The 19,063-nt window shown below is 43.8% G+C and overlaps 1 protein-coding gene across 6 annotated transcripts in view; it reads left to right on the plus strand.

Annotated features, from left to right (window-relative positions):
* Window positions 1-4,190: 4,190 nt before the first annotated feature.
* Window positions 4,191-19,063, plus strand: part of NPAS3 (neuronal PAS domain protein 3) — an 867,987-nt gene continuing 853,114 nt past the window's right edge. For 3 of the 6 annotated variants that reach the window (XM_025392819.1, XM_025392820.1, XM_025392821.1), the window contains exon 1: window positions 8,522-8,635. In XM_025392819.1, coding sequence (XP_025248604.1) covers window positions 8,586-8,635 — 50 coding nt within the window. In that variant the 5' untranslated portion in view covers window positions 8,522-8,585. Of the gene's footprint in view, window positions 4,286-8,518; window positions 8,636-19,063 lie in introns of those variants that run through there. The other 3 variants (XM_025392817.1, XM_025392818.1, XM_025392822.1) reach the window with 3 other exon arrangements.

The raw sequence follows: 19,063 nt of genomic DNA on the forward strand, positions 1-19,063 counted from the left end.
TATGAGAGTTTCTTTACAGAAAAACAAAACAAAACAAAACAAAACCAAAAAACCCTTTTTGCAGCATAATCACTTCAGTAAAAACATCTATCATTTCCAAGGAAAGCATTTTTTACTTTATATACTACCTACAGTATTTTTATTCTACTTAGGTTGTTTTGCTTTACCTTATCCTGATCTCTGTATACATTTTTTTCTTGTTAAATATCTGAGTAAATTGAAGCAAAAATTAGATACATTCAGGCTTTGTAGGCTTCTCTCTCCTACCTGCCATTGGCACCTTCTGACAGGAAATAGTGAAAATTCAAAGTCAAACAATTTAAGTACATGGAAATGAATTTTCAGAGAATAGATATTTGTATTGTATGAGTAAAAGGCACAGTTGTACACTGACAAGGATAAATATGTAAATATGTAACTGTGTATCTATATATCACATGCATGTATTTGGGGTTAAAACATCATATAATCATTTTTCCAAGTCTCTACATGCACTGAAACTTAGATGTGGCAGGGGTATAAAATGAGAGAGTATACAGGTTAGTGCTAACTGGAGTCCTTTTGGTTGGGTGAATGCCAAAGCAACTTTCAAAATATTTCAAAACAGCTGCTAGCATGTAAAGATTTTAACTGAAGGAGCAGAGTAATAAAATCTGAATTACTAATGAGAGAATAAACTTATATTTTGCTTAAGGTCCTTAATGAACATGGAGATAAGCAGATCCAATAAGGAATTTGTCTCTCATGCATGCAAACCGACCTTCTGAGACTATACATGTAAGGATAAAATACTGAAACAGACTTAACAAGTGCATTGTAAGGTAATCTACTGTGCAAATCTTCTTTGAGTATGTTGTGTATTCCTGTTTTAGAAAACAAACTTTCTGGAGGGCAGGAGCCATATTAATTCTCGTAAAGATGGGTAATTGAAAGCTTGGAACTTTGAAGTTGAATGTGCTCATTAAACTATTTTGATAACAAAGCATAATTGAAAAGGCTTCAGTTTATGTAGTTTTAAATGTCCAACAACAAATCTCACATTTTCTTTCCATTGGGGCAATTTTGCCCTTTGGGCTTCCAAGAAAAAATTGCCCTCCAAAAGTGACAGGAAACAGGGTGATACATTTTTGTAAAATTAGTGTAAAATAACGATTTTGTAAAATAAGTAGTGAATAAAATGTAATTGCTGGCCTCTTCTAGTCATAGAATTGGTATTGAAACAAAGAAGAGCACTAATATTCTTTGTAAATATAACTCGTTGACTGTGCAGAAAGACTTTAAAAGGGACACTAATCTAAAAGTTCTGCACTTCTGGCCACAGAGGGCTTTTCCCTCCTTCGACTCACTTGGCACATTGAGGCTGCCTCTGGATGCACAGGATCGAGGTGGAATATTGCATTACATTCCTGGAGTACACGTGGATCCAGGAGCCACTTGCTGGAAGCCTCCATCAACTGGTTGGCCTAGACATCTGTGGCAGGCACAGCACCACCCCACAATGGGCCAACAATTAAAAGCTATTTTATAGAAAGGCACCGCCTGCATCGGGGTTCATTTTTAGCCTCATTCATGAGTCATTTACATACTAGACTTCCTTTGGCCTACAATACCGCCGGCCTTGACCAATGCAGTCAGAGAAAGAAACTTTTCCCAATCCCTAAAACATTCCTGACCGCTCTCGAATTGGCATAAACTCCCATTTCTCGCTCTGAGAAAGCCTGCGCAGAGCCAAGGAGTGGTATTTGTGATCTTTTCATAGCCCGAGAGGTAGGGAGGAGAGCGCGCTGAGATCCAAGTCAACCTGCGACGCCCAGCGCTGTGTGCTCCGCGTGGGATGAGGACCCACTTCTGTGATCAAATCTTTTCCACCAGCCCGGCCTCCGCCCCCATGACCACAATCCCGGCCCAAAGACCTTGCGTTTGGCCTCTGCACAATAAGTATCCCCGAAATGAATGCCGAGAAGCTAGAAAATGATTTCTTCTCGGGAAGGAGGGAGTCAGGACCTCGGTTAGGTCTTCAACAAATTCGTGGGATCCCTCACACAAGGCACAGATGCTCATTACGATTCTTTTTACGTGCAACACGTGGGGGACGAAGCAGTTTCATATCTCCTGGTATTATCTGCCGTCCAAAGCATTTTCTTTGAAAGGAAAATGGAAACGCAGCTGCGCCGTGGGCCCGGCCAGCGAGAGCTGGGGCTCCCTCCCTCTGTTTCCCAGCGGCTGCCGGGCGCAGGAGGCGCCTCCGGAAACTGACTTGGGTTAGGGGAGTTCAGAGGTTGCCCCGGCAGGCGCGGGACGCCGCCAGGGCAAAGGCTCGCCTTTGTGCGGGTTGGCTGTTTCCCGAGAGCCATCAGGGTGGGAGGGGACGCCCGGGTCTGCGGCAAGGGCAGGCGTCTGGCCCCTACACCGTGTGCGGGGACGCTGGGCTGGACGGCCTGTGTCACTCTCGGCCTTGGCAACTTCTGGCCAATCCGTCCTGCCCCTCTGTGTCCCGGCCTGCCGGCTGCGCCCTAGGCTCAAAGGGTTAAGCAGGTGCCTCTCCGGGCGAGGCGCTATTGGCCGAGGGCTGGGGCGGCGCGGCCGCGGTCACCACGCTAAGCCGATCCCAACTTGGGTTCCTGCGGAAGGCAAGGCGGCCGGCCACTCGTCCCCTGGCTGCGGCTGTGGGGCCCGGGCCTTGGCGTGCAGGGAGTGTGAAGGAGCAAGGACAAGAAGGGGCAAGCACCAGCCGCACCAGCAAAGGGGGCGAGGGTGGCGCGCGCAAGATGAGGGAGTCAGAGCCCTTCATCCCGAAGGAGACTGCGCCCACCGCCCGCAACTCCACTCCCGGCTCGCGAGCCGGAAGAAAGAGGAGGAAGTGGGACAACGGGGGTCCTGGGCAGGGGGTGGGGGAAACGATCAACTCCTACCGCCCCCACCCACTAGCCGAGTGAAAAGGAATGCAAGTCGTCACTTAAAAAGGCTCACCCAAACCGCAGGCATGCCTCCTCACCCCTTAAAGAAACATTGATGTAATAGTGTGGAGAAGTAACTGAGAGACGCGAGGAAATAAATGCACGTGTTTTCTCTTTTTGTTTCCCTGGTGGTTGGAATTTGCAGAGTTCGTCTCAGTGGTGGCTGCTAATTTATTCGTTTCATCGGTCGAAAGGGGCGTATAGAGGTGGGTCATCGGGGCACAACCGGATCCCTCTAGCCGGACCTGCAGTCCTCACCTCACAAGTTTGTCCAGGACCAACCCGCCCGCCCACCAGTAGCGGGAAGAGCCCATTCTTACAAGGAGAACAAACTCTCCATTGCACAAAAGCGGCTTCTTTTTTTCTCTCCGTCTTTGCACACCATCCCTCCTCGATAAGTATCAAGTTCTTGAGGAGCCCAACTTGCGCTTGGCAGCCCTCGCGCTGCCTGATGTGCATAAGACGGGCAGAGTGGGGTTCCGGACAGGAAGGGAGGCTCTACGCCCCCATTCCTGCACACGCGGGCTGGCTTCCAGGTTGCTGGAAGCCGCGGGAGGCGCGAGCTTGCCTGGATGGTGGTTATTTCTCTAGAGAAAGGAGGGGAGAGAGAGCGCGCCTGAGTCTTGCACTTTGGGTCGGAAGTGCGCGGCGTGTGTGTGTGTGGGTGTGTGTGTAGAGGGGGGCGGGAAAGAAACGCACCCTCCGCTGCCGGTCATACCCTTGCACCGGCCAAGTCCTCGCCAAGCCTCCCGGTGCATCCTTCCTCCGCCACCCCCTCCCCTTCTTCCCTCAGCTGGGCTCGCGCGGCGCAGCCGGAGCAGCCAGTGAGAGCAACATCCTGGAAAGAGGGGGGAGCACCGCCGCCCCCCAAAAGGGAAAAAAGGCCCCACCCTGACACGTTTTGCTGTTTGCAAGTCCCTCGCACGCCCCCCGCACCTCCTCCTCGCGCTCGCGGCACCCCCCCACCCCAGCCCGCTGCGCGCACATCAAAGCGTCTCTCCGCGGCGCACAGTGGCCGCGGCTCACTAATGGGATTGCAGGCTGGTGCCTGGCTCCGCTGCTGCCGCCGCCGCTGCTCGCGCTGCTGCTGCTGCCGCCGCCCGAGCCGGAGCCCGAACCCCCGCCAGCCAGTGCCCAGAGCCGCCGCGCCCGGGGGCCGAAGCCGCGGCGATGATCCGAATCTTTCCGGATTTCAGCGTGCAGGTGACGGCCGCGGCGGCCGGCGGGGCGGCCGCGGGGGTGCCGGCCAGCGCGGGCATGGGGAGGGCCGGCGCCGCGGCCAACGGCACCCCGCAGAACGTCCAGGGCATCACCTCCTACCAGCAGCGGTGAGTAGTCCCGCCTGGACTGGGATAGTGCCCCCGCCCCGGGGTGCTTGGGTGGGACTCACTTTGCCTCCTGTTTTGTGTCTTACAACACACATGCACATTGCCAGGGCTCACTTTGCCTGCCCCTCGTTCTACAGATGAGGAAGAAAAACACACTTCACTTTGGTGGATTGAAAAGCACTCCAGTGCGCTGGCGAAGTGAAATCATCCTTTGCCCTTTGCCTGGCCCCCAAATCCAGAGCCTCAGCCCCGAGTAGCGGAGGAGTTGCAGCGAAGTCTGAGACGCCGCACAAGGTGCTTTTGCAAAGTTTAGGATCCTCATCCCTTTCCCGTGGAATTTTCTCAATGCCCCAGCCGGATGCGGACCCGCGCAGACGGACAGCTAGGGGGGCAATTGATCACTGGAGGCTGATTGATCATTTGTTTCCAAACAGAATAGGAACGATTTTCACGTGTAGCTGTAGACTTGGAATTCTACATAACAGTGTTATCATGTCACCTGTTACTACAGGGAAATACAGCATGAAATCCGAGTCTCCTAGGCGCTGTTAAGTATTCATCTTAAACGCATTATAATGCAAATGCCTAAGATTCAGGAATACAAGTTAGGAAGCAAATTTTACAAAGTCAGGGTAGGTGGTGAGAAGGAAGTTTTAAAGCATTATTTGTTTGTATTTCTCTTAAAAGTATTTATAGATTTTTCTTAAAAATTATGTATTTGACATTGAAATAGTAATTTGATTCAATTAGGAAAGAAAGGGAAAGCAATTTACCACCACCAACAGCTTTAGAACCCTGAAGTTTTTCCTGAGGACAACTTTTGATGTTCCAAGATTTTACTGAAAATGTAATCCACAAAAATGCGCTGAGAAAAACTAACAATGTACTGTGAAAGGTAAACTCCCCATTTGTGGGGCTTGGTTTTATAAAAGATGGAAGAAAAAAGAGCACATGAAAGTGTGAAATTAAATATTTGTGTTTCCCAGATTGCACACGATTAAACATCTGAGAGATTTGCCAATGGCATTTAACTTAAAATATACACAATGCATAATTCAAATAACAGTTCCTATTTTTACCTTGTATTTCAAACTTCATTGATTTGAGAACCTTTGATTTGAACCAACAGTATTTAAACTGAAAAGGTTAAGATAATCTATCACTGCCATATTTTGTGCCTTCCAACCAATGGCCCAGTGACCAGAGCAGATTTTGCATAACACATTGAGTGTTTTCCAAGTTGATGCCCAGTATTCCAAATATTCTGTAGAAGCCTTCATTATATACTCTGTGTACTGCCTGAAGTTTTTTTCTTTTTTTTTTTTTTTTTTTAAGAGTTTGGAAAATAACTCAAAAAGGGGTTATTCCTTGTCAAAGAGATTTTTGATTTAAATTATTTTAGTCTTGTTTTACTTCAGTGATTACAGGAACCTTTAATACAAAAGATCTGGGTCTCTTTCAAACATAAAAGACTAGAAAAGAATGAGATTTTTCCTTTTCATGGTTCAGGTATGGTTTTTTTTTGTCACTTATACAACATTTAAATGACAATAGAATCTGGCGGTCACTTTAACTAGGAAGTGCAGGCAATGGTCACAGTAGTATGGTCTGTGAAGTAGGGAGTCAAGGGTCAGAAGTGTCAGATGGCCTTTGGAAGATTTCAGGGACCTCCGGGAACTTGAGCTAACCTATACCATATAAATTGAGCATAAAGGGGTGGGGGTTTAGGAATTTTCTGCCATCGGGTTTGCTCTGAGTGTTGTTATCCCTTACCATAAAGATCACCTCAGAGACAATTTTCCCTCAAGGCAGGAGCACCAGGGGCAGTCCCCTACAGTCTGCCACCTCAACACTGAGAGCTGCATTGGTGCTTTCCACTTTCAACTCTGAATTTGGGTCCCTTATGAAGTCTCTGAATTCCACTGCAGTTCTAAAGACTAAGGCTTTTTTTTTTTTTTTTTCTAGCATTTCTAAACTTTAGCTTTTGGGGTGCATTATTCCCTCCTTCGATTTTTGTGTTATATTGACAGAAGAGAAGATAATAGCTGTGAAAAATGTAGACTTCTTTGATTTTGTTGCTAAGACATGATGACACCTGTTACTGTCTTTTAGTTAAAATAGGGGGAGGGGGGCAGAGAGTGAGCCGTGTAGGGCAAGGTCATTGGTAGGTGTTGGAGGTAGGGTCTGAGTCAGGAGTCCCCTGTCCTCTGGCACCTCAACAGGATTGTGGGGTTCTGAGGGACAGACTTAGTTTCCGCTTGGATTTGTTTCCATCTGGATTTGTTAAGTGAATGGTGACATATCATTTTACCAAAAAATTATTTTTAAGTACTTTTGAGGAGTCTGCCGCGGGAGTGACAGGAGTGGGGGTTTTTCAAGCAAAGAGTGGCCTGTTGGGAGACTACAAGCTTCTCTTATTTGTCATCTTGGCGCAGAAACCCCCTAGACTGGGTGTCCTGGAGCCAACACTTTGAACTGGCAACTTTTTCCCTTCTCTGCCAGCCCATGTATATCTTGTCCATAACACTCTCCACTCCAGTTCATTTCTCATTCTCTCCTACCTGTAGAGTGTACTCCAAAGAGAACTTAAAACACCATCATGCAGATTAAACACCTCTACCACGAAAAACATTTATGTGTTCGTTGGAAGTTTCCAACTCCCAGCCCCACTTTACTGGAGTCGTAGAGACTGAATGGAGGACCCCTTTTCAGGTCTTTATTTTTTTTCGTAAGTTTACAGTCAAATGCAGAACCTCACACAGGACTGATGTTTTCCATCAGGCGCTTTCATTCATTCAAAGTGGAAATGCTTTGGGAGTCCTTTCTACTTGCCTGGTTGACACATGACTGACCCAAGTCTCTGCGTAAAAAGCTGTCCACACGCTTCTGATTGGTTTAGTGGAGAAAACGCACTGACCAGGGTCTACCCAGGTAACAGGATTCTAGCGCGGGCCCTGGACTGAGTACCCAGCCTTTCTCTAGGCCTTGCTCAACTGTCAAACCGGGGTGCGGCTGGGCTAGATCCCAGAGGGCGCAGTCCGGTCCCAGGTCCCAGGACCCGAGTCGGGAGGGGCTTCCATATGTGAGTTTAAAGGCGCGGGGATTCACCTGTGAACCCTGGGGTCTGCACTCCTGTACGTCCGTGACTGATGCAGATGCTCCGGCTTTGGGAACGCTGCTGAGAGCCCCAGAGCCACAAGGTGCTTGTGCTGTTGCTGCGCCGCCCACGGGGCTCTTGGGCCAGCGCATCCCCCACCCGCATTGATTTCCGCTGCCCCCAAGGAGCTCCCGGGACTGTGTCCTGCCCCAGCTCGCTCCCGTGGCCTCCCAGTTCCTTTTGCTGTTTCTTTCTTTCTTCCTGGCTGCAATACTCCAGAGAAGGGAAGTGTTTGAAACTGCAACTGAGTGGCGTTGTTGCGCCGGCAGCCGAGCCTTCCAGTCCCCCAACGAGAGCGAGAGAGAGAGAGCGAGCGAGCGAGAGAGAGAGATTGAGAGAGAGAGAGAGAGAGAGAGAGAGAGAGAAGGGGGGGTGTGTGTGTCTGCGTGCGAGAGAGCGCTCTGGAGCAAAGCAGCTGGAAAATGCCCAGAAATACTTTCACAGCGGTCAAGCTGGAACCCCCTGCGTGTCCTCCCCTTCCCCGCTCCTCCCGGCCTAGACCCCGCGCCCCCCGCCGGGAGGGTGTGCGCCCCACCTGCCACCGGGTGGCTCCGGGTGGTAGAAAGGGGTGACGGGGGGGCGCGGGTGGTGGCGCGGGGCTGAGAACCTGGAGGCGGCGGGGCCCTGGGCCGGGCAGCCCGCGGGACCGCGCCGCCGCCTCCCCCCGCCGCCGCCGCCGCCTCCCCCTCCTCCTCCTCCTCCGCCGCCGCCGGTCGCCTGTCTCCGCGCCGGGCATGCCTCGGGAGCCGGGGCGGCCCGGGCCGCGGGCGCTCTGCGGCGCATGGACGGCGGCGGCGCCCGGCGAGCAGCGGGAGGAGAAGGCGCAGGCGGCGGAGGAGGCGGCGACCCACGCCTGGGAGCACCGGCGGCGCGAGGGGACGACCGGCCGCCGGCGAGGCTCTGGCCCCACTACTTTTCCGTAGCCTCCCCGCCTCAACAGCACGGCCGCCGCCGCCGCCGCCGCCGCCACGGCCACGGCCACGGCCCCAGTCCCGGCCGCCGCCCGCCGGGCAGCCCAGAGCGCCGCGCACGGCCGCACTCTCCCGCCACCCCACGCACACGCACACCCCCGCCCGCCCACGCCCCCCACCCGGGAGGGGGGAGAAAGGCAAAAAGTAAGAGAGGAAAAAAAATAGCAGGAAGATGGCGCCCACCAAGCCCAGCTTTCAGCAGGATCCTTCCAGGCGAGAACGGTAACACTTTTCTGTTTATTGAACCTGCCGCCGGGCCGCTGCTCCCGCCGCCGCCGCCGCCGCCGCCGCCTCCGCCGCCGAGGGCCCAGCTCCGCCGCCCGCCCGCCTCCTGGGCCGCGAGCCCGCGGGGACCTCGTCTGGGTGCAGCGCTCGCCCGGGGCCCCGCGCATTGTCCCCGCGGCGGCTGCGGCAGCGAGCGGCTCTGGCGGCGGCCGGGCTCTCTGAGCAGTCGCACCTCCTCGGCTCGGCGAATAGAGTGACTCGCTGACAAAAAAAAAAAAAAAAAAAAAAAAAAGAAAAAAAGAAGAAAGAAACAGAAAAGGAGAAAAAGAAAAAGAGAAACAAACAGAGATGCGAAGGCGCTGCCGTGTGACGGGAGCAGCAGCGAGGGTGGGGGGCCGGGGATCCCCGGGGCCGCCGCAGGTCCCCTGGCAGCTGCTCTCGAGGAAGGGAATAAGGCTGGGGAGGGGGAGGGAAGGCGGCGAGCAGGGGGAGGAGGCGAGGAGCAGGAGGAGGAGGCCGGGGGCGGGGAGCGCGGAGCTCGCGCCAGGCCCGGAATGTGTCGCGGAGGGGCCGGCTCCGTCTCCGTCTCCGCGCGATCAGCTAGGCCGGGCCGAGCCCAGAGGAGCGCGGCCGCCGCCTCCCCGCCTCCCCGCCTCCCGGGCTGCGCCCTCCGGTCGGCAACTTGTGGGTCTCCCGCTCTGCCCTCCGCTCTCATCTTTCCCTCCCCTCCATGCCCCTCCCAAAGGAAAAAGAAAAATAAAGAAGAAAACCCTCAAATCCAAATAAGCAAACAAACAGCGAGATCCAAAATGTGTCAGCAGTTGGAGCATCTATGCCCCGTTAGTTACTGTTTGGGGATCTGTGTTTTAAAAAGTTCCTGGTGAGAATTGCATATCCAGGCAAGGGGCTCAGTGGAGCATGTCTGTTTGAAGTTAGTTAAACTAGCACAGCCACAGGAAAAGGGAGTTTGTGTTCAAAATACCCGTAACTGTCCTACGTGAGTAGCATTGATAGATTTTCAGAGTAACTCAGCACCCCCTCCCCATCACCACCAACGTGGTTTTCCCTCCTGCTGTCCACCCAGCCTACTTTCTTTGGAATCCTATTTACTATTAATTGGCAGCGTTAATGACATTAATTGTATATAGCATATTGGTTTGAGCAAAGTGGATATCTCTTTCTGTCTCCGAAGAGGAAAGGCGCAGTAGGAAGCATGAAATGTTACCCATTGATTCATGAGGAAAACAAATACAGTCAGATATATGCACCCCCACCCGCAGCAGGCGCGTTGATTTTCCTCACAGGCTTAAGTGAACTTGAAGACAAGGGGTGTGCTTAGTTGCAAGATTTAATTATTATAACATAGTTTTATTTTTGATGCAACATAATATTTAACCTATAGCTTACATCAGAAGACGATAAGGAGATATTCAGGCATCCATTCATTTAAAAAGCTTATATTGTACTGTTGCTTATTTCTTTCATACAATAGGGAAGGCAGAATTGTCAGGATTAAGGAATACTTTTGTTAAGTAGATACATAATTGACTAATTCTAAACGCGAGATGATTCTGTAAACATCATGTATCAGCGAGTAAATCATACAAAATCCAGTTTTTAAAGATGTTAAATGTGTATAGCATTAACTATTGCTCCCAAACTGTAGAAAATCTGATAACTCATATAGCTAAAATGAGCATTTACTTCTTAAGAAGTATCAGTGTTTCATGAAGAATTCACATATTACTTTACTCTTGTAGTAAAAAAAATTTCTCAGAGCGTTGTGCAAGGATTTTAAAAATTATTTTTTATCTAACATGAATACTTTTTGAAATCAGAAGTTTATAATTGGTTTCCCCCCTCCCTCCCCCCCTCCCCCCTCCTCCCTCCCTCCCTCCCTCCCTCCCTCCCTTCCTTCCTTCCTTCCTTCCTTCCTTCCTTCCTTCCTTCCTTCCTTCCTTCCTTCCTTCTTTCCTTCCCTCCCAGTTGTGTTGTTAATAAATGTATTTACTGGGATGGCCCCAGTAATCTCTCTAGCAGAGGCCTATTTGTGTGCCATTTTGGGAATTTCTCTGAGATAAGAATCTCAGAGATAGAATTAATTTCTAGAGGAAACTTCATAGCCTGTGCATGAGTGCTTTCTTTATCACCTGTCTCCATTTGGCATTCGAAGAAGGTAAATCAAAGTGTGCGATTTGTTATTCTGCTCCACTTGAGAGCTGAACTAAATAACACTTGGTCTGAAATTCTGATTGAAGTTGTAGGAGGATATACTGTATTTAATTTAATGCCCTTTAATAGCATCTTCTTGTTCAGCTTGGATGCTGTCATTTTAAAGGTTGGATCTGAGAAGGTTTAACCTGTATGGAGAAGGAGGAGTAATAACAGCGGGGTGCGGGGCAGAGGGAGCACTGTAGAAGATAGGAAGGAAGGAGTTATAAACTAAGCCTTTCAAAAGGCAGTAACCACCAACTTGGCCCCTTATCCAAACAGTTGTTTTATGCCCCAAGGGTTCACTCTGTTATCAGGGTTTTAAATGCTCTTAACACTTTAAGTGTAAACATTACACATGTAAGTTGATTTGGTTTTGTAATGAGAAATGGGAAATCAGATGGTTTGTTCAGGAGGGGGCTGTTTTTCATACTACTTGCTTCAAGTAAGTGAATAATTCCACCTTTATTTGCACATTGTGCCTAGAACTTGTTGGTTAATAGTAGTATTTCCCTGTAGCAGTTGAACACAAATATGTTTATAAAAGATGACTTTCTGTGGATATGTTTTAAATAGTATCCTCCTATTTATTTAAAAAAATGTTTTCCAAATCATTGATTTCACAGAGGCATTTATGGACAATGTATTCTTTACTGCTTTTCAAATATATTAGTAAGCAGAAACAGAGAAAAATATATCTTTTGAATTGTCTCATTTATTTATAAAATATCTAACCTGTGTATAATAATACAGTACCAAAGTCATTTCCTTATAGTAATGTTTATAATGTAAATTTCAGAAAAATAAGCTCATTCTTGATAATGTCTTTGGTTACTATTTAGTGCTTCTTAAATTTCTCTGAGTTATATATACAGAAAGTGCCTCTTTAGAGCCTGAAAGAACAAGTTGAAAACCTTGTGTACATAAACTTGTTTGATTTTCTTTAAACTCCAATAGACTGCAAATTATATAGCGCTACCACAAAGTTTTTCTACTATGTGGATGTATAACCAAGAAAATTAGACAGAGAGAAGTGTCAAGCATGTGATATGCCCATGCTGATTTGCAAAGCATATCCCAGTAGCACAAGGCTTTTGGTTGAAAAAGTAAAGGTGGTGGAGACTGTTTTTTGGAGGTATTTCTATCTACAGTATAAGCTTAAATAGGGATGATAAATGATTATATGCATTGTCTAACACTTGCTTATATATATAAATAGCTCCAAAAGATTGCTTAAATGATAATCGAAAATATGAAATAGGATGGCCTTCATATCACAAGGCCAAGGGTCTACAAATGGAAAAACTGAAATAATGAAATATTTCCAAGGCAACAGACTGTCAACAAGAACTGTAATGCATGGGCATATCATGATCCACCAGAGAGGATATTAGATCGTATAGCTCCAGAGCCAGGAGTTATAATGACCTTTATTATGTAAGACCCTCCCACATTACAACATCTTTTCAGATGTCCAATTTCTGATTTATGAATTGAAAGGCATATAACTACTCCACATGCACAATATGCTAATCCCTGGATTTGATTCCTTACAGTGAGCAAATGAGCAAACCTGAATTCAACATTATTTGATACTTTTTTTTTTTTTTAAGTTACATGAGGTATTTTCAGCACCTAGTAGTATTATTAGTAAGGTTTTGGTTTCTGTGTCTTTATATAGTCTTAAAAATATGGCTAAAAGTGATGTGCAATTAATATCTCAGTAATGAATTGGTAAGACTTATACTGTACTTCAAATATAATCCACAAATTGGAGTAGTTTGATAATTTTAGTCATATGAATTTTGATTTTCCCCTGTAATTCTTCTACCCAATGGCTGCCCATATACTGTAATATAGCTATTTTATGAGAATGCCAGAATACCTGTGAACCACCTTACTCCTTTTCCCTGCCCCAGATCCTGGTCTGGGATTCAGTGGTATGTTAAAATTGTGTCTGTTTGAAGTGGGACCTGCTGCTAGGATCCCCTGCTCTGTGGTGAGGTTTTCTATGGCTTCTGTGAAGCAACACTTTTGGGGAAGCATTATTTATTTTCTTAAGCTGTAGGTCTTCATATTTGGGGATTTCTTCTTTCTTTTCTCCCTCTTTCTCTCTCTGTCTCTCTCTCTCTCTTTCTCTGTCTGTCTGTCTGTCTTTTCAGAGTCTTGCTCTGTTGCCCAGGCATGCTGGAGTGCACTGGCACAATCTCAGCTCACTGCAACCTCTGCCTTCAAGTGATTCTCCTGTCTCAGCCTCCCAAATAGCTGGGATTACAGGCATATGCCAATACACCCAGCTAATTTTTGTATTTTTAGTAGAGATGGGGGTTTCACCATGTTGGCCAGGCTGGTCTCAAACTCCTGACCTCAGGTGATCTGCCTGCCTCAGACTCCTAAAGTGCTGGGATTACAGGCATGAGCCACTGTGCCTGGCCTTTATTTGGGGATATTTATGGAGAGTATATTACAAAAATTTCAAAATCCTTTGAATGCTTTCCTTTACTAACTTCCAAAAGTGCTTTACTATTAATAATGACCTTAATGTAACCTTAATCTGTTTTTGTTTTTCTAAAATTCTAGTAAACCTGTATCTTATGCAGAATGTCACTAAATTTAAAGAAAATTAACCCACATGAAAGCAGAACTAGCCCCCGCCACCTCCATGCTATGTTTACACAGTCACTTTTTCTGCTTATAACATTTAATCACTCTAATTGATTTTTAAAAGTTCTGCATTGTATTGGGGCTACAGTCTAACTTCAGGTGTTTTATAGACATGTCTTTAACTGCTTAGGATGAATAAAGCCGAAACTTAGTAACTAAGTTAGTATGTTAAATTTTAGTTGATTAAATGTTATTCTTTAAATTTTAAATGCTATCAAAATTGCACATAATGGAATATGTGAAACTTTAAATATATAAATCTATGATTAGTAAGAACTAGAATTTATGGGAAAATCCAATTGTTTGCATTCGATGATGTTAGTATTTTCCTAGTAAATAGTAGCCTTTTTTTCCCCCTCATTGGTCAGTGTAATAAACCAACTGTAACTGAATGGTATTTTTACTGCGCTGGGCCTCATTAGTGTGAATAGGATGTTTGCACTATTAAGTTTGATAGAATAGTTAGAAGAATGTGTAGTAATATTAGTAATACTACAATGCAGAAACAGGACATGGCTTAGTAAGAATAAAGTAACTGCGACTGTATCTGAAATGACTAGGGCAGTGACAACATTAAGCAATAGTTGAAGTTTTCTGTATGCATTTGTAAAACATAGTGTCTTGGTGAATTAATTGAAATGCTGTGGTCTTGTATATGAAACCAGAAGAAGCAAGATAAAGATCTTATGTTGTTATGGCCCACAGTTCTCCTGGCCCTAGAATGTAATGATTGACTGGTTTTTTCATTCAGCTTCATTTATTGAACCTCTACTGTGGACCATGGTGATGCGTGCCAGGTACAGTACTAAATATATACCTTGTAAGAGCAGTTGCTTTGGTTATAGGCTTGCCCTTCTATTGGATATATAGAATATTATAGAGAGCCAGAAGACACCCTTTTCTAAAAGAGTAAGAAGTAATGAATTCATAGAAATATAAGGCTTTCTTTTTTCACTTCTGTTAGCTCAATGTTCTGGGAGGATAGTTATTCAATTTGGAAACTATTGTAATTAGTGACTATAAAGTGGTTAGAGGCTCCTGGAGGAAGGAGTGAGAAAAGATACTGTATAAATTGAAGTGAAATTATAGCAAATTTTATAAAAGTTATTTTGATGAGATTTAAAAAAAATAGTATATGATGATGATTATATAATATAAACATTGGACACTGCCATGTTTCAGATACTATATTACATGCTTCACAATAATTTTCTCTTTAGTTTCCCCACTGACCTAGGAGGGAAATGCTAATATCCCCATTTATGCATGAGAAAATAGAGGTTTAGCATTCTCAAGGAAGGTGATAGAGTTAGAGACCGAATTCAGGTTTGTCTCTGAGGTGAACTTAGGCAGTACAGTCTTTGTAGAAACGTACCTGAACACCAGTGTGGAAGGGCCTGCGTTTTCAGACTTTCCAAACTCAGAGATTTCCGAGCCAATATCAGAGAGTTCCAATGGCAGAAAGACCAATTCACTGTGAGTAGTGAACGATAGCCCTGTGTGTTGGTCCTTCATCAGATGTTTGGAGAAATACAGTGTTTATGAAATTAGAGAAAGAATCAATATTGAAAGCATTGTTACCTCACCCTTTACTGTCCCAGTAGTTTTGTGGGCAAACTCCATAGCTATACATACTTTAGGGCAAATTTGTAGCTGAGTGGTGTCAGAAGAATCAGGTTTCCATGTACATCTGCCTCTTTGGTCACAGCATGTGAAGTTCTCAAGGCCCTCTGCTCATATAATTCATGGCTCAGAGTGTGCCACAAGTTTGTCTAAAGATTATAGTTGAAGCATTTTTATTTTGTAATACTTTTGCCACTGGTTGTGTAGAAACAGTCTCATAAGGCTTTCTGAATAACTCATTTTAGTACCTAACTGTATTTCTGGACATTGTCTTTTGAAATTTATAAGGATTTGTACAAGTTGGCCTCCTGCCAAATTATCTGGCATTATAACAGTGGCAGCAAGCATTTATATAGCATCGTGTGCTAATAAACAGGTACTTTTCTAAGAGCTTTACATGCATTCACTCATTTAATTAAAAATATGACATGTTAAAATGGACCACAATAAATACATAAATGGTAAGTTATTATTTACTCCCCCATCCCTGCAACACACACACACACACATACACACAGGCAGAGTCATCTTCAAGAAGGGAAAGTTAGGCTTTGGTAACATTTTTTTCCTCTAAGCCAGGAACCCTAGGGGTTGGTCCGATACATAACAGTTCTTTAACAAAAACTGTACTTTAGGAAACTTTGTAGCATGTGACGTGAGTGGGTGTTCATTGCAGAATATATGCAAGATTGCAGTAGTAGACAAACATGCCACATTTATCTTTACATTTTTGGATGTAATATTGTCAACTAAATAGCTTCTTTAAAAATAACATGTATAATAGAAATTTCATGCTTTAAAGGACTGAATAAGAATTGCTTGAGTATTTGTGGTTGCAAGGTAATTTGCTTGTGTATCAGATTCATTTTTTACCTTCAGCAAATATCTTGTTTATGAAAGGATAAGTTGCCTTATAAGATGTGGCAAAGAACTTAAAATTTAGAGGGTTGTTTTACTGAAATATTGAAGATAAAAAACAAAAGTCAATAGGAAGCATTAAGTGAAAAATAGACTACAAAATTTTAAACAGCCGTCAGATCATCTTAGAAGAGATTACATCTGATTACAGTATTATATTATCATCAGTATTCTAATGCAGAATTAAAGGACTGTGAGTTGGGTACCTAGTATAAAACATTAAACTCACAAATCTTAATTGCACATTTTGAAAAGTAGTGTCCCACGGCATTTTAAGACCACTTTATAAACTTATAGGGCATTTCAATAATATTTCCTTATAGCTGATGAACTAGGGCGTTTTCATTTGTAAGATTTATAAAAAGAATTTTATTATAAAGAATTTAATATTGAATTAAGGGTCATCTGTGTGTGAATATAGATATAATTAACACTCTCTTCCCTAAATCTCTGGATTTTCCTTTCTGCTAAAGTAACACTGCGGAAAAGGATGCTAGCTCTAAACTTCATTCAGAAGCACTTTAACTCAGAGAGATGGCAGTATTTTGATGATGGCAAGTGGAATGATTGAAACTGTTTGCAGAACTTCTCTCTCTGTCCCTAGAAAATGGAGACATGAATGAATAAGGATATTTTATTAACTAGTATGTATTGTGCTGATGGAGGGGACATTTTCCCTTTACAAATATAATTTATTCATCAGAATCCACTTCTAAAAACATGTATTCTATTCATGTATATGATTTTTTAAATTATACAAGATTTTTGTATATAGTGTGCGCAGCTTATATATAAGTCACATGATACATATATATACACTGTTTACAACATAAATTATATATAAAATATAAGATATACCATGTTTGTGTATGTCTATCTGAAATGGAAAAATGTTACATAGATATCTTGAACATTATAAATGTCTTACTTTAGATTGAGTTACATTTAAATGTATGCAGTGGATTGGTGACTTTTTGTTTTCCTAATGCTGTAAGGAAAAGTAGGCTCATCATTTTTTTTTTTGCACATTTTTATTGTTCTGTGTAAATGTAATTTGTTAATCCTGTGAAATTTGTCATAGATAAATCTGCTTGGATTATCTTGTCACCACCGTATCTGCATTCTTTTGTTCATTGCTTATTCATAATTTAACAGTCTGGCAGTGAGCCTTTTTGGGATGCTCACAAAAGATATATGACCTCTACCAGCTGCTACTATAACCTGCAGAATGCACAGCAAGACATTAGAAACGTGAGGATTCCTCTACTGATTAAAGTGCTCTTCATTTAAACAGTCTGTTCATAAGAATCTCAGGAATCTCTTGCTACCAGCAGTTTTGATTTTTTTCTTCCTAACAAAATTAGTTCTAACAATTGAATCTTCATTTGCTATGAATTTTTCACATTATCCAAAGGAAGTTAATTTCTTGAATGCTGTTTCTTCTTTGTAAATAAATACTTAAAACATTTTATATTTGGGGGATGTCAAAGTTGTCCAAAAATGGTTTTATTGGGCAACGAAGAATGTAGAGTACATATATTGCATCCTAATCTTAGAAGAAATGGTTGGTTTAATCCTGTCTGAATCTAAGAACTTTACAGTTTATATTTGAAACACTGCATATTATGTAGTATGTAGCAGACATTAAACATAAAATGTTACTTGAAATATAACCACATCTTTAGGTTTTCATTATTCTGAATTAGTTTAGCATATGAATTTATTCTTTTCTCTCTCTTTGCCTCTCTCTTTCTGTCTCTGGAAATCAGCAGATCAGTTTATGAGCAATGGTTAGCTTTTGCCTCTCTCCTGTGCAGGCATATGATTACGGTTCAAAATAATTCATCGCTAATCCATGCAGTATTGGTTCATCTCCATCACTCTGTTCTGTGATTAGAGCCTCAGGCCTGCTGCCTTGCTTTCTGCCCTGATTTTCTTTAACTGCAACCCTTGTTTTAATATAGTTCTGTAGTCACCACTCTCCTACCAGCCCCTCTCCATTCCTCATATATATCGATTGCAGTAGATTAATATTTATTTGAAGCCATTTTTCCAGACTTTGTGAAAAATGTATTCATTTCTTACTGTGACTCTTCATCTAAAGGGAGAGGGGAGAGGGAAAATGTAGGGCTCAGGTATGCAACTCTTAGACAATAAAACTATTGCATTTCCAGTCTTAATTCTTCGCTATGGTCAGTGTATTTTACTTTTTACAGAAATCAGGAACTTTAGTTTCTTTGAAAAAATTTTATACAGAGTAAGGCACAATGTTAACAGTTTAACTCTATGTGTTTCTAACAGTTCTAGAATGGCTTTCTGTATTTTCTAAGGACATACTACAGCCAATGCAATCACCATAATATACATTGATCAGCTTGCATTGAATATTTCCAGACAGGGACACTAAGCTATCATTTTCCTTAGCATCAGAATTTGCCAATTTTACCAGAAGGTCGTCTAACAGATTTTAAAAAGACTTTGTTTCAGATCTTAGTAGTCCTGTGTTCCTTTTAATAATTACTTTAGTCTCATTGTAGCTGTGTGTTTGAAAGTGTAGGTCAATGAGGATGATTGCATTCAGAATTTCATGATCTGTGTAGTGGAACAAATTGAAAGCAAAGCCTGTATCAATCACTGTGAAGGGAGGGTTAATTGTTACCGCTTCTCAAGCCTCTGGACAGATAAACCAGTAATGAAATACTTATTGCTCTGATATGTGAATGCTAAAGGATGAAACAATGGAAACAGAAGCAGTCTTCAGAGATAACCAAACAGGCAAAGAGAAAAGAATAAACTAGATGAAAGTATGGAACTGTGTACTGCATTAACTCTCTTAAAGTAATATTGTTTTTAGTCTTCTACCCATATTTTACTGGCAGGTTAGGGCAGTATATATCAGGTTGATAAAGCCAAATAAGAATATAAATGGAAACCATTCTTTCTGTTAAAAATATAAAGGAAAAAAGTAAAAAATCCAGTCCTATGCTTTATATGAACTCTGTATATTTT

This window comes from Theropithecus gelada, chromosome 7b, assembly GCF_003255815.1.
Source record: "Theropithecus gelada isolate Dixy chromosome 7b, Tgel_1.0, whole genome shotgun sequence".
Lineage (NCBI taxonomy): Eukaryota > Metazoa > Chordata > Mammalia > Primates > Cercopithecidae > Theropithecus > Theropithecus gelada.